Source organism: Geotrypetes seraphini, chromosome 15, assembly GCF_902459505.1.
Source record: "Geotrypetes seraphini chromosome 15, aGeoSer1.1, whole genome shotgun sequence".
NCBI classification, from domain to species: domain Eukaryota; kingdom Metazoa; phylum Chordata; class Amphibia; order Gymnophiona; family Dermophiidae; genus Geotrypetes; species Geotrypetes seraphini.
In genome coordinates, this window is record NC_047098.1 from 65,511,682 (window position 1) to 65,531,589 (window position 19,908).

Consider the following 19,908-nt stretch of genomic DNA (forward strand, 5'->3'; position numbering starts at 1 on the left):
TTTGAAGGTTTTGCAGTCTGTGGTCGATGTCAATTGGTTGTAGAGTTGGGGGTCGAGTGTTGCAGCTCGAATGGCTAGGAGGTTGTCGAACAGTTTTTTTCTTTTGACGTTTTTGGTTGGAGGGTGTGTGAATGGTGCGTGAGTTCTCCTATGTCTGTTTGAAGTGGATTGAATTATTTAGCTGAAGAAATTAGTTACCCCCTCATCCCACACACATTAATTCTCTTCCATTTTTGTTCCCATTATAAAAAAACACTGATAAGTTCCCAGAAAAAAAATACATTAAAATAAGAAGTGAAAACAAAGGCCCCTACAGATGAGAACATAACATAAGAATAGCCTAACTGGGTCAGACCAATGGTCCATCATGCCCAGTAGCCCATTCTCATGGTAGCCAACCCTGTGCTGGGTGGGAAGGATCTCGTGCATGCGCGGTGCAGCAGATTCGAAACTTCTAAGTTTTCTACAAGCAAGTCTGCTTGCGAGGCTGTCCGCATCCGGACTCCATGGATGACGTCACCCACATGTGAGAATAGGCTTACTACGTGTCTTGGGATAATAATAAATACATCGAGATAAAAATAAAAAAGGAAAATGGGAGAGAGAAGGACAATTAGGCTGGGGAGGTTGCTTCTAAAAAAAAGTGTTTTGGTTGCCTTAAGATTTCTGTAAAGGATATTCGAATTTTAAAGGAAAGAGTAATTACAAGGTAAAGGCGTCTTTAAAGAGGAACGTTTTAAGTTTGGATTTGAATTTAGCTAAAGAGTTTTCTAGACGAAGATCAGAGGGACGAGCATTTCACAGTGTGAGAGCTATGACAGAGAAGAAGGATTTGCATGTAGTGTCGTAAAAGAGTTCTCTTATTGGAGGAATGATGAGCAGGTTTTGATTACTAGATCGGAGAGTCCTGCAAGATGCATATGGAGGCTGGTTGATGCGTGTTTTTTGTTTTGAAAGTAAGAAGTAAAACGGTGAGAGATGGGCAGCGAGTACTAAGCTTTAGTTAAAGGTCCCTAAATTTAGGAGCATAAGTCCTTTGACTATCAGGGCCATCATTTTTTAAACATTCCATTTGTACGGTTTGTGACCCATATATGGTGATTCGGTGTAGGATGGACTGGGGAGGGCATCAATGGGAGCTCCACTAACTTGGAACATGAGGACGTTACTGGCTAGACTTTACGGTAGATATTCTGCAAACAACGGGATGGTTGGATAGGCTGGAGTGAGTTTGGACGGCAACTTAAGCAGTTGGAATCTAGGACAATACTAGGGGGACTTTACAGAAATATCAAAGAAGAGACAAGTTGAGATTGATTATTTTTTTGCATTTAATTGTCAGGATCTATTGTTTTGCTTTGACTGCAGTTGCTCTTTTCTCTCCCCACCCCAGAAGCTACTGCCCTAAGCAACCACCTACCCTTGCTAATGGCTGGCCCTGGCCCTTGGTCTCTTCACAAAGTCAAGGTGCCTGGTGACAGTCATAATGCTTAGGAAAAGAGGATCACACCATGAAGTAAATGCCATAGCAGTCTTACAGAGTCGCACATGATATGTGAAAGCCAACCTAGCTTTTTAAAAAAAAAACAACAACCCAAAAACCAAAACCCTTTAGATGCTCAACATTTTCTCTCTCCTTCCTCCCCTTTCACGATGTCTCCCAGCCTAGCCTTGTGCCATACCTTGAGTGGGAAGCAAGGAGGTGCCTTGGCACAGCTTTCGTCACAGTCAATACCCTGGAGGAAAGTTGTTCTTGCAGGAGTCTCTGGAGCAAGGTCTAGATCGTGGTCTGTCCACTGACCCCACTGCATAAAAATGAGTGCTCTCCCCTGATCCAAGGTGACATTGGTGGTGAATCGAGCTATCTGGTTCGAAACTTCTCGAGCCTGTGCAGAAGAAAACAATAGAGAATATGACAAGTGGCTTGTGTTGAAAATTACATCGGTCGAAGAGTTACAGCTATCCAAACTGATTGCATACTTGTTTATGTTGATCCAGAGAAGTCTCTCAAACTTTTTTTTAGCTTTGGCACACTAAACAGAGCAAATGTTTTTCGTGATACATTATAATTGAAATGATAAAATTGCAAAACCAACAAAAAATTAAATTTGAGAGTTATTTATTTAAAGTTCTTTAAGCTATGTATGGGTAATTGTAACAACAGTGAAACTAAAGTAGATAGAATAGAACTGCTAATCAATGCAAAGGATGTGCTTGTTTTTGAGTGCAAATTAATTCAAAATGCGGCTTGATAGTCAACAAGCAAACATGCTTTTCATCATCCATCATCTGCAGTCGTTCTCTTTTTTTCGATTTAATTTCTGTCAGAGCTGAAAATGCAAGTTTGCAAAGATAAGAAGATCCAAATGGTAACAAAGCCTTGATTGTTTTGTTGCTCAAGTTAGGATAACTACTGCATTAAAAAAATAAACTAAAATTACTTGCTGTTAATTTTCAAGGCCCAATCATATCAAAGAATGATGTTTGTCTGGATGGTTGTGTCCTTACACACACAGACGCTCATAACACTGACAGACTCTTGCGTACGCTATTTACATGCCATCTATTCTAGTGTATACTTATGAAGACAATTTCTTAAAATAATGTAAAATTCTGGAATCTCTTGTGGCACACCCAGAATCACTTTGGGGCACACCACTGTGCCGTGGCACACAATTTGAAAGACACTGATTCAGAGATAGGCAAGTAAGCTACAGAACATTAGCCAATTGCCATCCCTAGCTGAAAACAGGTAAACCACTCCGGAGCAATAAGGCCTCATCAAAGTTTTTATTTCTTTGTTGTAATAATGTGTCTCTGGAAAGAGCAGGGTGGGAGGTAAATAGGAGTGAACTGACTAAAGTAGAACTAGGCAGAGAGAGACATACTGTAGGGAGGTTAAGAGTGCGATAGGGTGCCAGAATGTGCCTTCCTATGCAGTCACAAGAGGAACGTTCTGGGTCTCTGCTCCAGTCTGACTAATGAAGGGGTGGTCTATTCTGAGAAAGTAGCCCAGTGGTAGTACAGTACTCCCCCGATATTCGCGGGGGGTTCCGTTCCAGGAATCCCCGCGAATGTTGAAAAACCGCAAATACGGTTTTTAGCAGGGGAGACAGGAGAGGGCAGCCAGAGAGGCAGGAGAGGGCAGCTGGAGCGCCGGCGAGCGAAGGAAATCACTCGCGGTATGCTCCAACCGCCTCTTCCTGTACTACAGTTGGGCCTCACCAATCAGGAGCTGCGTGTCAAAGTAACATAGTACATGACGGCAGATAAAGACCTATGTGGATAGGAAGTATAGTATTTGGTAAGACGTTGGGTTTATAGGCAAGTAGTTTTGTTAATTGTGTGTGTATTTTAATTGTCTATTGTGTATCTGAGTAGCAGACTGAATATCACAACTGGCGTTAAAAACAAAGATCACTCCGTAAATATATAACAGACAATTGCAGTAACAGAAAAAACTATCTTTACCAATGGGAGGCGAAATCCTGAGTATCTTCTCTGCTCATTCCAGCCTTTGGGAAGAGAAATTCCATCTTCGTATTCTGCTGGAAGCAAGCGGTGATAGGCACGATTGGAGGATCCTAGAGTAGGATTTTTCCTGTAACATCAAATAAAGTTTATTAGTCTTATGAAACGACCCACACAGGAAACGGGTGCCAAAGTCTGAATCATCACCAAGCCCCAAAGTAAAATAGACCTCGATGAGAGAGGAGCCTTGAAGGCTCTGGGCTCCCCAATTTGGATTGAGGCCTTCCCAAGACTGAGGTGCTCTCTGCTGATTTGGCTGGTGAAGGCTCCCGAGCCCTCCTCCTCAGGTGGCTGCCACCCACCCCTTGCCGTGCTTGTGTTTTTTTTGGAAACGGAGCATGTGCAAGGAGGCTTGGCATCCTGTTTTTGCACAAGTGTAGGGGGGAGGGCGTCCCTCACAAAAAAAGCCAAACCCACCCCAAGCGTGTACCCAGGGAGGCTTCCATTGGGGACCCCCACCAGCTCAGTTATGAGGGGACAGATGCAGGGTAAAACTTTTTTGTGCCTCCCCCTCTCCCTTCTAATATCATAGGTCTGGCTATGCACTTGGTCTAGGTCAGTGTTCTTCAGTCGCCGGTCCGCCTCCCTCTTCCTCACTGACTCAGGGCAGCGGCTCCTATGCGTCTTGCGCCTGAACCGGAAGCCTTCTCTCTGACATCAGAGGGAAGCTTCCAGCCGAGACGCGAGGAGCCGCTGCCCGCGGTTTTGTGGCCTGAGGCAGTGAGGAAGAGGGAGCTGTATCGCCGGGGGCGGAATAAAATGGCTAGGCGGGAGCAGCAGGTGAGAAGGTAAGGCACAGCATGGAGGGAGGGAGACAACAAAGCTAGGGGGGAAGAATGATGTTTGTTTTGAATTTAGTGATTGGATTCTGTCAATTCTGGGAATTTACATCTGCTGTGTCTGTATTTTGCACTGTTCAGGAAGAAATGCATTTGTTTCTTTTCCTCTGGGGTTGCAGAGTCTTGAATCTTAGGGTTTCATTTGTATATATTAGTACTTTTAGTTTGTGGTCTCGTATTTGCTTAGGGGTTATCTGTGTTCTGGTAGGAAAATGTTGAGAAGCATACAGTGTGCTTTGTGTAGTTTAATTTTGTGGTTAACCATTATGTGTTGTTAATAAGATTATATTGTGTTTATATATGGAAAAAATGGTATTACAATTAGTACTATTATGGGGGCGGAGTCTGGCCCTCGACTTAGCTCAGTGTTCTTCAACCGCTGGACCAGTGTCAGTCCACAAAATAATTATTTTATTTCTGCCGGTCCATAGGTGTAAAAACGTTGAAGAACGCTGGTCTAAACCAGTAGAGACAGTCTGAAAAATACATCTGGAACGTAATTGGAGGCGGAACATCCTTGTTTTTATGGGAGTGGGTGGCCGATGAAAGTTCCTGTCAGGGCAGATTGGACACATCAAAAGTAGTTTTTGCAGTTATTTGAAAGAGTTGGCAGATACAAGAGCCAAATTTGTATTCCTATGCAAGTGTTGTATTAAATATAATCAAAAGGTCTATATTTTTAACGATCTTGATCAATTATCGACAGGTAACTCCGTAGCAAACCCAACAAATGGGGGGAAAAAAATCTGACTTAATTTCTGGTTTTGGTATCTCAGACATGTTTGTTTCTGGAATGATTTGCTAGCTTCATTCACTTAAGGACTATTTATTCAAGTGTGTTAAGTTTTTGCATGTAACATAGATAATTTTATAAGAGGGTGAAGACTTTAAACTAGACCTCAACAAATTTTCTTAGGATCTAGGACCCAGACTAAAAATCTAGAAGCCAGACTTTGAACAGTGTTGTACAATAACTAAGTAATTGTAACTAGTTACTGTACGTATTTCAATTTTTTTTGATACTTTTACTTGTATTTCTGTGTGCCCTATTTAAGGGATTGGCTTTAAAGGAAATTAGGCATTTACAGATCGTTCAGAATGCTTCTATTAAACTTATCATGAAAGCTAAGAAATTTGATCATGTGACCTGGCTACTTCCAGTCGCTCATTGTATAATGTACAAATTAAGTCTGCTTACCTTTAAATCTCTGACATTCAAAACCCCAGCTTTTATTTATAAAGTTTTGATTCCTTATACTACATCCAGATTACTGCGGTCGAATGACCAACACTTATTGGTCATTCCCTCTCTTAAAATTATCAATACACGGCGGCAATCCATTTTTTCCGTTACAGCTCCACAAACATGGAATTCCCTTCCAATTTACTTAAGAGAGGAAAAAAACTTGGAAAGATTTAAGAGCAAGCTTAAGAGTTTTCTTTTTAAAGATGCATTCAATGAATAAATGAATTGCTTATACTCTTTTTATATTTTTTATCCTCCTGAAATTTTTTGTTTTTTCTTTCCCTTTCCCATCGTTTTTAACCTTAATTGTTTTTCTTTATAATCAAATTGTATTTCTTTCCTAGCCTCTCCTCATGTTTTAATATGTTTGTATAAGTTGTTTTTTTATCATGTTTAGTAGACTTAGTCTTTTTTGTTAGTTATGTCTGTTTCCCCTAACTCTGTAATTTTACTTATTTGTACATCGCCTAGAATTTTGAATAGGCGATTAATCAAATGTAAGAATAAACTTGAAACTTACTGAAGTAATAGTCTCATCAATTTTTACTGCTTTTACCTAGTTAAATTTGATGCTTGCAGTTAAAGGTAGAAATGATAATTCCTCAGTAAACCAAATGAAACAGTTAAACTGGGAACAGGATTTTGCTATTGCAAACTTTGGGGTCTTTTAATAAGGTGCGCTGACCGATTTAATGCACGCTAAATCGATTAGCGTGCCTTAATCAAAGGACCCCTTTGTCAAGCAAACACTGGATCATCTCATCTTAAATTTTGCTGTTCAGTGAATGCAGCATCTAAGAACAGTGGCGTTGCCTGTGGTTGAACTGGTTACTGGTCTCCAGCCAAACAAAGTAGTGATGAGTTGGGTCGCTTTAAAGCAGAGATGAAGCCGGAGCTGGTTGAACAGACATTGTAGTTGTGGTACTTTTACGTTTTATTATAAAAATATTATCCTCCCGCATAAAGTTCCTGTGAGCATCGGGAGCAGTGCAGAGTATTCAGCGCGCCAGCTACCGCGGTTTTGTAAAAGAGGGGGTATATTAGGTAAGAATTGGTTTTACTTTCACTTACGTAAATTTTGTAATGTTTTCTTCACTACATGCTTTTACTTTAGTATTAAAATATACTTGTACTTCAGTGCTTTGAACAACACTGCTTAGGAACCATTGAAATTTCACTTACTTATGCAAACTCCAGCGGGCTCAACCTCTGGCCACTGTCCAACCACCCACAACCCCCAGCAGGTCTCTCAGGTGGATTAATCAACAATATATATTTTGGGTAACATAATGCGAGTTCTTGACTGTAAGGAAACCTGTTTACACAAACGTAGCTATCTCATTGTGAATTCCCGCAGTGGGATCTCCTTTGAACTTCTGGAAAATTGGATTTCCTGTAGGTTTTGTCTAACACTACCCTGGCACCACCTTTGTCCGCTGGTTTAATAATGATTGAAATGACCTTACTTAATCTGTTGATAGCTTCTTTCTATGGTCTGGTTATATTGTAGAATGTTTCTACCTTCGCCAACATCCTTTAGAACCAATGTCTCATATGTCTGTAGTAGAGGATTAGTCCACTTGCTGTTGAATCACGCAATTGATCCATCAGTGCTGCAAGTGGTCTGTGTTGAAAAATAGTCCATAATCTTGAGTCTTCTGGTGAATTTATAAAGTCCACCCTGACATTAAAGGTGTTGTATGAGAACAGGATAAGCATTTGCTTAAAACATCTGTCTCAACTTGATCTAATGGTCTCTTGGAAATGTTAAATACCTGCTTTAAAACCTGTCTGAATTCTGTCTCTTGTACATATTCGATCAGTTGTATGTCTGATTGAAATATGTTCTCCCTATACTCCCTCCTTCTCTCCCTCTTGGCTGAAAGCGATATTGATCCCTCTGTTTCTCCTGTATTGGATTGAGTATGATCTATGCTGTAATTGCATTTCCAGAACTGACTCAATTGAAAAACCTGCTGACGTATATTTGTCCCTGGTAGTATAAAGTGAGGTGGAGGGATCAGACGCCTCATCGGAATTTTGTTCTACAATATAAATGTAGTTTATACCTCTTTAATGCTATGATAGCATGCCGAAAAAATGGTTAATGACGGGGTTTTTTTAAATGCCTGTGATGCACTGATAAAGTGGTGCATACAAAGTACTAAAACCTTGGTTTGCAAGCATAATTCATTCCAGAAGCATGCTTGTAATCCAAAGGACTCGTATATCAAAGCGAATTTCCCCCATAGGAAATAATGGAAACTCAGACGATTCGTTCCACAACCCCAAAACTTTAATACAAAATACTGTATGTACTTGTATTGCAAGACCTCGCTCGTTTAGAACAGTCACTACACTCCCGCAGCGTCAGAGAGAGAACCATCAGCTCAGTTGTGAGGATGTGACGCGTGTCTACTGTATGTACTTGTATTGCAAGACCTCGCTCGTTTAGAACAGTCACTACACTCCCGCAGCGTCAGAGAGAGAACCATCAGCTCAGTTGTGAGGATGTGACGCGTGTCTACTGTATGTACTTGTATTGCGAGACTTTGCTTGTATATCAAGTTAAAATGTAATCAAATGTTTTGCTTGTCTTGCAAAACACTTGCAAACCAAGTTACTCGCAATCCAAGGTTTTACTGTACTCTCTTTTAATCTGAGTTTTTTCTTTCATTACCATGATGAATATATTGAAGTTCACCTAGACTGCATCTGAGTGATTTTTGTATTTTGTGAGTTGTTTAGTTCCTCCAGTCCTTTATTTTTGGAGGATTAAATTACAAGCATAATGTCAATCTTTTAAAAGCATGCATATAAATACAAATTCTGCCCAACCCCGCCCCAGCAATGCCTCTGCTCAGTCTAGGTACACGTATGTACGTACAGGCTGTGGATTATTTATCTGCCAGGTTTTGCAGATAAAGCATGCTTTACCCGTGGATTTGCTTTTGGAAAATCACCCTCAATAGGGGCACAGAAAAGGCAGGCCATTTGGAAGAATTACTTTTTTCAGCAATAAACTAGATACTACAGTATGATGAGCAAAGATTCAATCATTAGCTGAGCATCTTGGAAAAATTATCATTAACATACACTGAAAATCCTAGCAGTACCTGTTATTACATAATCCAGTGATGGTCCTGTAAGGACTATCCGTGCAGAGAGGAGGTGGTTGGTTCTGATACGCACATCCAGTGAATTTTGACAGGGATTCCAACTGTGCTGTGGTAAGCAAATCTGTAAGAGAATCATATCAGTGTTATCACTGAAGATGAAGAGATGCAGTCTGAAAAATTTAGCTTTAACTACTCTACATCTGGTTGGGCTCAGAACACAACAATCTCTACCTGTGACGTTGAAAGGTCTCTTATAGATGTATCGCACTCTCTCTTTCAACAGCTGCAGAGCGGTCTCCTTGTAATCGGCAGCTCTTATGATGGTTCTGCTTTTAGCCACAGGCTGCTTGAAAAAGGACATCGCGTCTGAGGGACTCACATTGTCTTGCTTCAGTTTTGCCTTTAAACTTGAAAAGAAATGGTTATCACCCGTTAGTTATAGTGAAAGTCTGTCAGATGTTTGTCAAAAGCCAGGCAGTAGTCATTGTACTTTGGCATTTGCAGGAGGATAATAAAGGTGGCGCGAGGCATTTCCTTCCCCCTGTGTAGGTAGCACAGCTATAGGCTCTCATGTTCCACAAATTTGATGATGAAATTTAGCTTAGCAGGGTTTAAAAAAGATTTGACTAATTTCCTAATAGAGAAGTCCATAGGCCATTATTGAGATGGCTTGGGGAAATGCACTGCTTATTCCTAAAATACGCAGCATAAAATCTGTTTTACTCCTTAGGATCTTGCCAGGTACTTGGGACCTGGGTTGGCCACTGTTGGAAACTACCTTTGGCATTTCAAAGCAGGGGGCACTGGAGGATTAAGTGACCTGCCCAGGGTCATAAGGACAGCACTGGGATTTAATCTCATAACCTCTAGGGCAGAGGCAGCAGCTCTACCAGTGAGCCCCACCTTCCCCCTAAGGAAGTCTGTACCAGATACTCAGCAGCGGAAATAATCATGTTTTATTACTGTCCAGAATTCCCTTCATTATAACCTGTAAAGTAATATTTCTCTAGATCACGTCCTGTGCGTGTCTTTTCGTCCTTCAGGAACTCAACTAAGTTTCCTTAAGCTTGTCCAAAAATATATCGTATGGTATGGGGTATAATCTACATTATAAAACCACCCGCTATGTAAAAATACATTTGTCTGCAGATAGTGAAAACTGTCCCACACTCTCTTATTTGCTTTGGAAGTTTATCTCTAAGGCCCTCTCGCGCATTTCTACAACAGTCTTATTACAGGAAATTCTATGGGGCGAAGAAGGACTTAGGTGCCACTAGGCAGATTCTCTAAAAGCCTTTAAAACCTTGGCAATTCTGTAATAGGTGCTGAAGTACGATTGACGAAAGAGGCCCCTAAATTATAGGCGCCTATCTTTTTAGATGCCATTTGCAGAACTTCCTCCATTGTGTATTTTCACCGTCTTTTGAAGCTTTCTTTAATTAGCCTTTCCTTAAAAGGAAGTGTCTTCACCCTGTTCTTTAGTTTCATGTCCCTCTTGGAAGTGTGACATAAGAATTGCCATACTGGGGCAGACAGAAGGTCCATCAAGCCTAATATTCCGTACACAAGTCCCCATTCCCTTTCATCAAGCCCAGTATCCTGTTTCCAACAGTGGCCAACCCAGCTCCCAAGTACCTGGCAGAAACCAAAGAGAGCAGCATTCCAGAGCTGAGATTGTGATGTCATAAAGCCTCATTCCACCAGTGCCTAAGAGCCAGCCTCATCAGTGATGTCACAATGGCTTGATTGTCCTATACTAAGCGAACATAAGAACAGCCATACTAAGACAGACTGAAGGTGTGGCTCACTAGTAGAGCTGCTGCCTCTGCCCTAGAGGTTATGAGATTAAATCCCAGTGCTGTTCCTTATGACTTTGGGCAGGTCACTTAATCCTCCAGTGCCCACCACTTTGAATGCCACAAAGCCACAAAAAGGCATTGTACAAGTCCCCATTCCCTTCCCTGTAGATTGGGGACAAAAAATGCCTATAGTACACATAATAGCATAGCAAGGGTGAAAGGTGCCCAGGGCGGTGGTGCTCCCCCCCATCCGCTCCTTCCCCTCCTGCTACACATTCCCTTTCCCTGTGCCTCTTTAACATTCAGGGCACAAGCAGCAACCCCAACCTGCTACTCGCACTAGCATTGGCTCTTCCTCTGATGTGACTTCCTAAGCACAGATCCAGGAAGTAATGTCAGAGCAAGAGCCAACACTGGTGGTAGAGGGGGAAGGGGGAGGCAGGAAAGGAGTGGGGAAGGCAGAGAAAAGGATCAGTGCCCGCTCCCCTACCAAGACAGTGCCCAGGGTGGACCACCCCCCTTGCCCCAACCCCCTTCACTACGCCACTGGATACCCAGGGCTTTTTTTTTCAGTGGTACTGAATACTGGCACCTAGCACCCCAACGCCAGTCAGCCCTCCTCTATGACCTCCCCCCACGAACCGGCACCATGCCTCCCCCCTCCCTGGCAGCAAAAATGGCCAAATGCCCTTGGGCCATGCCCCCATCCAGTCCTGGACCCCTTCGCACCTCCCTACCAGGAGGGATGCTCACTCCCTCCTGCCACTGGAAGCTCCCCCGAATTTCCCTTACCTTTGGTAGATGTTGGGAGCTGGAGGGAAGAACAGTTTCTCCAGCTACAAGGCCCAGCACGTGGAAAATGACAGGCCTTCCCCTCCCCTGTGCACTATATGATGAATGGGGACAAGCCTAAGGCCCTGATTGGCTCAGATGCCTACAGCCCCTCCCAAGCAGAGGGGCCTTGGGCATCTGAGCCAATCAGGCCTTAGGCTCCTAACAAAGAAAGAAACCCTAAACAGCTTCAAACCAGTTTCTATAGATGATCTGAAAAATTCAATAGATTCCCTACGTCCCACAACCTCGATCTTAGACCCATGCTACCAATGAAATCTTCTTGTCCTCCATCTTACCCTTACTAAACGAGTCCCTAAAATCAGGCATAATACCACAATGTTAGAAATCTGCTGTAGTGAGAGCAGTTCTAAAAAAATCCACCATGGGCCTGGAAAATCCAAGCAGCTATAGACCAGTCTCAAACCTTCCTTTTATCTCAAAAATACTTGAAAAGATATTACTCACACAGCTAAGAGACTTCATAGAAACAAATGCCAGTCTCTCCAACTTCCAGTCAGGATTTAGGAAACACCACAGCACAGAATCAGTACTACTAGACATAGTAGAAGACTGCTAGAAAATTCTAGATGAAGGGAAAGATGCATTATTGGTACTATTAGACCTAAAAGTCGCCTTTGACACTACTGACCATTCACTTCTTCTATCCAGACTACAATCTATTGGAATCAATGATATCGCACTTGCTTGGCTCTCCTCTTTCCTTAATGAAAGACGCAGAGAGTACTATTAGGACACTCCCTATCTGAGCCAAAACCACTCCGCTATGGAGTGCCCTAAGGTGCATTGTTATCCCCACTCCTCTTCAACCTCTATGTCAGACCAGTACGTGAAATCGCAGCAAAATACAAAATCAAAATCCATTCGTTCGTAGATGATATACAGCTCTACTGTACCATAGGCCAACACCGAGATGCACAAATCATAAAACTCCATAGCTGCCTAACTGAAATAAAGAACTGGATGACTGCAAATAAACTACAAGTTAATGCCTCAAAGACTGAACTCCTCTGGATATACAAAGATACATGTACATATCCCCACCCAACCTTTTCCTGGGAAAATGACACACTTACATCTAACGATAACGTCAACAGCCAAGGAGTGATCCTGGACTCAAATCTATCACTATCAAATCACGTATCAAAGGTAGTGTCTTCATCCTTCTACTACCTCCGTCAACTGAAATGCATCCGTCCTTACTTTTCAGAAACCAATTTTGCCCAACTACTACATGTGTTTGTATTATCCCGCTTAGAGTATTGCAACGCACTTCTAGTGGGCTTACCCACAAATACCCTCTTCCGCCTCCAAGGTGTACAAAATGCAACCATTCGTCTCCTGAAAAACCTAGGCTTCCGAGACCATGTCACCCCCTGCACTTACATCAGTGCATTGATTACCTGCGCCTTTAAAACCTTGGTCCTAGCCTTCAAGACCTTCCATAAGCTGACATCAAAACTACAAATTTACGTCCCAAACAGATCACTGAGATCTCAAACAGAGATACGACTCACACTACCACCTGGTCATTCACTGAAAACTGAAACAAGCCACAAATGCTCCTATTCACAGTTTATACCCAGATTCTGGCACATCATCTCCACATCCATTAGATTGCTAGACAATCTATGGAACTTCAGGAAGGCTGTGAAAACCTTCCTCTTCACAAATCCAGCTCCTTAATGTCCATCACTACTCACAACCTCCATAATGACCAACCACCAATCATACAATATTAAAACTTTAGTACAATTATGTTATGTTCTGTTAGTACAGTGAATGCTGTCCTAAATCTTTACTATGCCAAGTAATATCTTCTACGAATGCCACAAATTCTTCTAAGCTATGTCTGCCAAAAATGTCTTTCAGTCATTTTGTCCTTGTACTTTTGTAACCCGTTCTGGGCTCCTTTGGGAGGACGAGCTAAATAAATTAATAAAGAAATAAAGAAAAAGACCCATCATTTTCAACGTGCTGGGCCTTGGAGCTGGAGAGACCGTGCTTGCCTCCAGCTCCTAACGTCTACCAAAACTATGGGTGGAGGATTTGGGGGAGCATCTGGTGGCAGGAGGGAGTGGGCATCTCTCCTGCCTTTTTTTTTTTTTAGTTTATGGGTGGAATGGGGGAGGGTAGGTAATGGTTGGGGGGGTCGTTGCACAGGGGTGTCCAGAAATGGGAGGGGGCATGGCACGGGGTTATTTGGCCAGACAGGAGGAAGTAGGCATCCCTCCTGCCGTTTTCACTGCCGTAGGGAGGTCACGGTGCTGGTTCGTGAGGGGGGTGTCGTTGGGGGAGGCCATCAGCGTGGGGAGCTTTTTTTTTTTTTTTTTAATGGGGCAGATTCTGTGCCATTAAAAAAAGAGAAGCTCTAACAGCAGTGACAGGAGGCTGCTTCTCCTTTCACTGTTGTTAGGGCTCTGTGCATGTGTCAATCACTCATTGAGCCATTGATCTGTCGGGTTTGCATGCAAATGATTTGCACGCAAACTTGGTAGTGCATCGATTGGTCAGAGAATCGGCCAATAGTGACCCGACTGACTTTAGTGCATCTAGCCCTTAGTCCAGTGATTTTTTCCACTTTTTCATTCCGTTGGAAAAATACAGAAGAAAAAAAAGTGGAAAATTGTGGACTAAGTGTACAGCCCTCAATGGAGACTGCCCCAACATTGTTGGTTGGGCTGAGAACTTTTCAACGGCCCCTCATAGTGCATCCTTGCCATGGCTGGATTAAACACTCACCTCTGCCTGGTGTATTTATAGGCTGCATCCACAAGGTGTTTGGCTTCCTCTGCACAGCTCAGAATAAAGGGGGTTTCCAACTCTTCCACGCCATCTATTGCAGGAAAGAAAACAGAGACTGGATGAGCAACAGCTAGTGAAATGTCACTAAGAAAACAATAATGAAAGAGGAAAAGAGTTGGGAGAGGGTTGATGGAGTATGGTACCGTAAAAGGAAGTTCTAGATGTCAGCGGCAGGACAAGTATCACCACACAGCCCAAAAGAGTCAAAATGGTCTTCATCTCTGCTCAAAGGGGAACACACGAGACAAGAAGAGCCTTTAAAAAAAAAATACTGTTTATTGTTAGAGAATGGCCAACAGAAACAGAACAAATATGTCATAGTCCGAGAACAAAAAGCACAGAATATGTCTCAAGGCACTTGAGCCAATATAGTACAGTAGAAAAGGTCAATCTCATCTTTTCCCTTTTTTATATCCTCCTCCAGAGAGACACCCCCCTCCCCTCCTCCAGCTCCCCAGCCCACAAAGAGACCAAAAGCTACAAATAGAAAAGCAGATAAGAACATAAGAAGTTGCCTCCGCTGGGTCAGACCAGAGGTCCATCTCGCCCAGCAGTCCGCTCCCGCGGTGGCCCATCAGGTCCATGACCTGTATGGTGATCCTTGTCTAAAACCCTTTAATCCCCTTTATCCTTCTATCTACACCCTTTCATAATCCTATCCCTACCTCTATCTGTATCTCTCAATCTCCGTGTCCTTCAGGAATTTATCCAATCCTTCTTTGAAACCCCGTAGTGTACTCTGTCCTATCATGACCTCCGGAAGCGCATTCCAGGTGCCCACCACCCTTTTGGGTGAAAAAGAATTTCCTAGCATTGGTTCTGAACCTGTCCCCTTTCAATTTCTCCGAGTGCCCCCTTGTTCTTGTGGTTCCCAATAGACTGAAGAATCTGTCCTTACCTACCTTCTCTATACCTTTCAAGATCTTGAAAGTCTCTATCATGTCTCCCCTGAGTCTCCGCTTTTCCAGGGAGAAGAGCCCCAGCCTTTCCAACCTGTGTGCGTATGAAAGGTTTTCCATCCCTTTTATCATTTTTGTCGCTCTTCTCTGAACCCTCTCAAGTAACGCCATGTCGTTCTTAAGGTACAGCGACCAATATTGGACACAGTACTCCAGACCAACATAAGCGTTGCTTTTTACTCTTGTCTTACCCATTTCCCTCAGGGAAGCTTTCCAACCATTGGTATCTGCTATCCATCCATATTCCCAATATCCTCCTCTTCGCGAACAAAAGAGCAATCGAAATAAACTTACAGAGATCCCCGGAGAGGCCCTGATCTGCCAGAGTTTTGTACTATCCCACCAACAGTACAGCATAAGATCATCAAAATCTGATATATCACTTTGACAATACCATTCCAGGAAGCTTCCAATCAACATATGGACCAAAGTTCCTTTCATGCGCTTGCATTTCACACACTCATCAGATTCCCAGCCCTGGACTTTTGTCACATAATTTCGTCAGCATCACAGGGTAACTTGTATTTAATGAATTCAATTTGTTTTATATCCCATCCTCCCCAGAGAGCACAGAATGGGTTACAAAGTAACGTACATAATATTTGGACAAACAAATCTAATGACAATCGGTCAAATGGGTGACAATTGTATAGTACAGTTTAACTTGCATGTACAGAATTTACATTCACAGATGAGATGGTTTGATCATTCTGGTCATGCTTAAGGCAATTACCATATCGAAGTTTGCAAGAGGTTTAGGCAAGTTTCTGGAGGAAAAGTCTTTGAAATGAGCTATATAAAATTAATCTGCTTTTCACCTGGACTGGCCACTGTCAGAGAAAGGATGCTGAACTCAACAGTTCTTGGGCTGCCTCAGCATGGCTTTTCTTATTTCCCATCCCCCCTAATATTCAGACCACGGGAGATCACTGGCAATCTCCTGCGGCAAACCCAGAAATTCAATGCTGGTGCCATAACCGGCCTATTTTTGACCAGCCGGGCCCAGACCATGTCATGCCAGTGGAGGCGCTCCCTTGACTTAAATACACAAGATAAGTCATTTTTTCTAAATAATTTTCTAAAATAGTTTCTGTATTAATTTATTACCTTTGATGTGAATCATACCTCCATAGGTGTTTTATAGCGCCTAATGCCACTTCCGGAGTGGTGTTAGGTGCCGTAAAACGCCTACAGAGGTGCAATGCCTTGAAAATCAGTTTAAAATGTCTAAACAGCATTTTTCACTTAACTTGGACACATACCAGCACCTAAGAAACCAGCGTTGTTTAAAGAATACTAGTTTTTTAGCCCGTTACATTAACGGGTGCTAGAATAGATGTGTAGACTTAGGCATTTCTTTCTCTCTTTCTGTATGTGTGTCTTTCTTTCTTTCTCCCTGCCCCCCTTTCTTTCTGTCTCTCCCCCCTGTCCAGCAGTAGCCCTTCTCCCTTCCTTTTACCTCACCTCTGTCCAGCAGCACCCCTTTCCTGCTCCCCCTGTCCAGCAGTAGCCCTTCTCCCTTCTTTTTACCTACCAATATTCCCATTTCCCCTTTTACCTTTCATATTTCCACCTTTTCCACCCCATCCAGCATCATTAGAATACCTGTTGCATTGTTGGTGTTCCAGTGTCTCCTCTGCCTTGGGTCTGGGCCGACTATAACTTCCCATGCAGGTTTAAAAAGTTAAATACTTAATGAAGAATCCACTAAAGATTAAAGATATAAAGTACATTTTTCTGTTAATGAATACTCAGTCTAATGGTTAGCACAACCTGGAAAGAGCAAAACAAACAAAAACTCGGATCATGAGTACCCAGGGAGCTCAGTTCAAATTACACTGCAGCTCCTCCAAACGTTTTTAAATACCGTTAGACAAAAAACTAATACCCGATATGTGTTGATTAAAAAGCTAGTGATCCATTCACCTTCGTTTGTGCTATAAGGAGCCACGGCAAGTTTTAACCTCATCGCATTTAAGCATACAATGTAGTAAAGCCGCAGCGGTTTCTTCTGTGTGCAGCGCACAGGCTTTGCGTCGTGCGGCGGTGACGTCCAGACCTCGCACTGCCTCGTCTCTCCTGGGCCGCGATGGAGAGGGCAGGGGGTGTTGGTGCTCCGCACCACCTTTCCCCTCAAGCTGCTGCGGCCTCCTCCCAGCAGCTGCCGCTTTGCACTGCCTTTGCACAGCCTTTCGCCTCGAGGCCAGACCGTAAGCCGCGCATGCGCACTTCTTAGCTGCAGCTCACGGAAAACGGACGCACGCATAGGAAGTGCGCATGCGCGGCTTACCGTTTTATTATATTAGATGGGCCTTAGTGCCTAAAGCAAAACTGGCTATTTGGGGGGGGTGTTCCAGGACGGAGTCAGCATTTGACGGTTACTGAAGGGAATAGACTTAGTAGATAAGGACAGGTTGTTCACCCTCTCCAAGGTAGGGAGAATGAGAGGGCACTCTCTAAAGTTGAAAGAGGATAGATTCCGTACAAACGTAAGGAATTTCTTCTTCACCCAGAGAGTGGTGGAAAACTGGAACGCTCTTCCGGAGTCTGTTATAGGGGAAAACACCCTCCAGGGATTCAAGACAAAGTTAGACAAGTTGCTGCTGAACCAGAACGTACGCAGGTAGGGCTAGACTCAGGGCACTGGTCTTTGGGCCGCCGCGTGAGCGGACTGCTGGGTATGATGGACCACTGGTCTGACCCAGCAGCGGCAATTCTTATGTTCTTACCAGATGTCTGGATTTCCCCAGCCATGTTCTCCTTTTCGAGGACATGTCCAGGGGTCCGGACAGCTTTTCAAAACACGGCACGTTGTCTGGGTTGTGAAAAGCTTCCATCCAAATCGTGTTGGGAAGGGGCGGACGCAACGCACTGACATCACGTGACCACGTATGCGTGCATGATGTCATTGCGTCACATCTGTGCATGCATGGATGCTATCTGGGGCGGGGTGAGGCAGAACGGGGCGGGCCATGAGTCCGGATTTTCCTGCTGGAAAATCTGGTAACCCTAGTTATTTGTAGTGAACCAATCAGGTTAACACACAGAAGTCAGTCCTATCTTTAGGTGGTGCCCCATAGGCAGTTGTGCTGAAAAGGGCCCTAAAACAGCTCTGCAAATCTTGAAATTCAAGGTCGAAGCCTGGACTTGGCCCAGTATTGGATTTTTAGGCTTAATACTGGTGGTGCTCAGTAAAATGTTGAGTGCTACAGGCTGAATATCGACCCTGATGTTTTGAATAGTTGTCTAAAATTGCATAATTTGATAAGCAAGGATATAAATCTTGACAAATCTGCGGTAGGAAAGTGGGACCTGTGTATATAACATCCTGCCTCATACAATATATAACTTATATCATCACTAGCATCTCTGTATCATACAAGACATAGCTTATAGCATCATTTGAGTCCCTTATAATATCATTATGGCCCCTGCACCATACAACATGTATGCAATAATTTCATTAGAGCCCTTTCACTATACAGCCGATATCATCTGAGGCAACATAACAGAGAGCAGGAGTTAGTAATTCTGGTCCTGAAGTGCAGAAAACTAGTCAAGAAGTGAAGATATCTACCCTGAATTTCCATCCGCTGCTGCTGTTCTGTGCAAGTAGTTGTGGACGCTACTGGCTAGCGGGTCCTACCACGTTTTATCCTATCTGTCATCTCTTCTTCTTCCCGACACGTCTGCCCACTGTCTTGAATCTCTTCATGAGCACTTTCTATCTAGGCCCCCCCCCACACACACTTGATTCTACGAGTCAAGCTGTCTTGTTTTTTACGGCTCCCACTTTGTGGATACTCCTTTCCAACCCCTACCTGAGAAGTCTAAAGTTTGTCTCCAGGATTATTTCTTCTGTGAGGTGTTTGGAAAACTTGCGATCTAGGGGCACAGCATGAAGGGAAGGATGCTCCGGACAGACCTACACCTTCGTACACTTCTGTTCCATAGCTCTTCTGACAATTATTTGTGGTCCTCATTTCTTTTTCCTGATTTTATTTTGTAGACTATTTTGTCATGAAAGGCAATATGGCAAAGTAATAGGAAATTATTATTACACTGGAAGAGCTGATTTGGCTACCCCTGACGTACTGTATAGTGTAACAATAAGCCCTGCATCACACATTAAAACTTTATTTTTGAATCGCAGGTATCTCGGTCCTATGCAATTTGCAAAAGATAAAACCAGCACATTAACTGTTAAATTTACAATCAATTTAAACCATACAATAATCATATTCCGAATTTGCTAAACAAATACGTTTTGATTAATCTTCCAAAATGCATGCAAGAGAAGGATAGTGAAATTAATGGTCAAATGAGAGACTCCCTCTTGGTCAGAAGAGCCTTGAATCACATAACAGCAGCTGGAATCGTCACCAGAACCCATATTGCACATTGCAAAGACATTAACATCCACATTAGCTCCTGCTTTATACTTCAAACAACCCAAAATATTCTGCAGCCCAGTCTGGGTCACCCAGTAGTAACAGCAGAAGATCATCCCTATCACTCACGCTTCAGCTATATGCACTCCTGAGGCGAAATCGCAAATGCTTAACTAAGCATTCCCGCTGGGAAAATCCAGACATTTTCAGGAAATACCTCGTTTGCACTCAAATATCATCCTGAATCCTAATTCACATGCACTACAGCCTGCGTTAACGGCCTCTTCAGCGTCTCGGTCTGCTTTTACATCCCAGGAGAGCTTAACAATTAGTCTCACGTTCTGTCACTATACTCTTCCTCACCCAG

The 19,908-nt window shown here is 43.1% G+C and overlaps 1 protein-coding gene across 2 annotated transcripts in view; it reads right to left on the reverse strand.

Annotated features, from left to right (window-relative positions):
* The window catches only part of MPO (myeloperoxidase), a 31,100-nt gene extending 14,266 nt beyond the window's left edge, over positions 1 to 16,834 (reverse strand). Inside the window, exons 1-7 of one of the 2 annotated variants that reach the window (XM_033922368.1) lie at positions 16,756 to 16,834; positions 14,335 to 14,446; positions 14,129 to 14,222; positions 8,967 to 9,142; positions 8,733 to 8,856; positions 3,472 to 3,601; positions 1,683 to 1,886 (exon numbers count right to left, since the gene is read on the reverse strand). In XM_033922368.1, the coding sequence (XP_033778259.1) occupies positions 1,683 to 1,886; positions 3,472 to 3,601; positions 8,733 to 8,856; positions 8,967 to 9,142; positions 14,129 to 14,222; positions 14,335 to 14,410 (804 nt within the window). In that variant the 5' untranslated portion in view covers positions 14,411 to 14,446; positions 16,756 to 16,834. Of the gene's footprint in view, positions 1 to 1,682; positions 1,887 to 3,471; positions 3,602 to 8,732; positions 8,857 to 8,966; positions 9,143 to 14,128; positions 14,223 to 14,334; positions 14,447 to 16,708; positions 16,729 to 16,755 lie in introns of those variants that run through there. The other variant, XM_033922370.1, reaches the window with a different exon arrangement.
* Between the last annotated feature and the right edge of the window lie 3,074 nt (positions 16,835 to 19,908).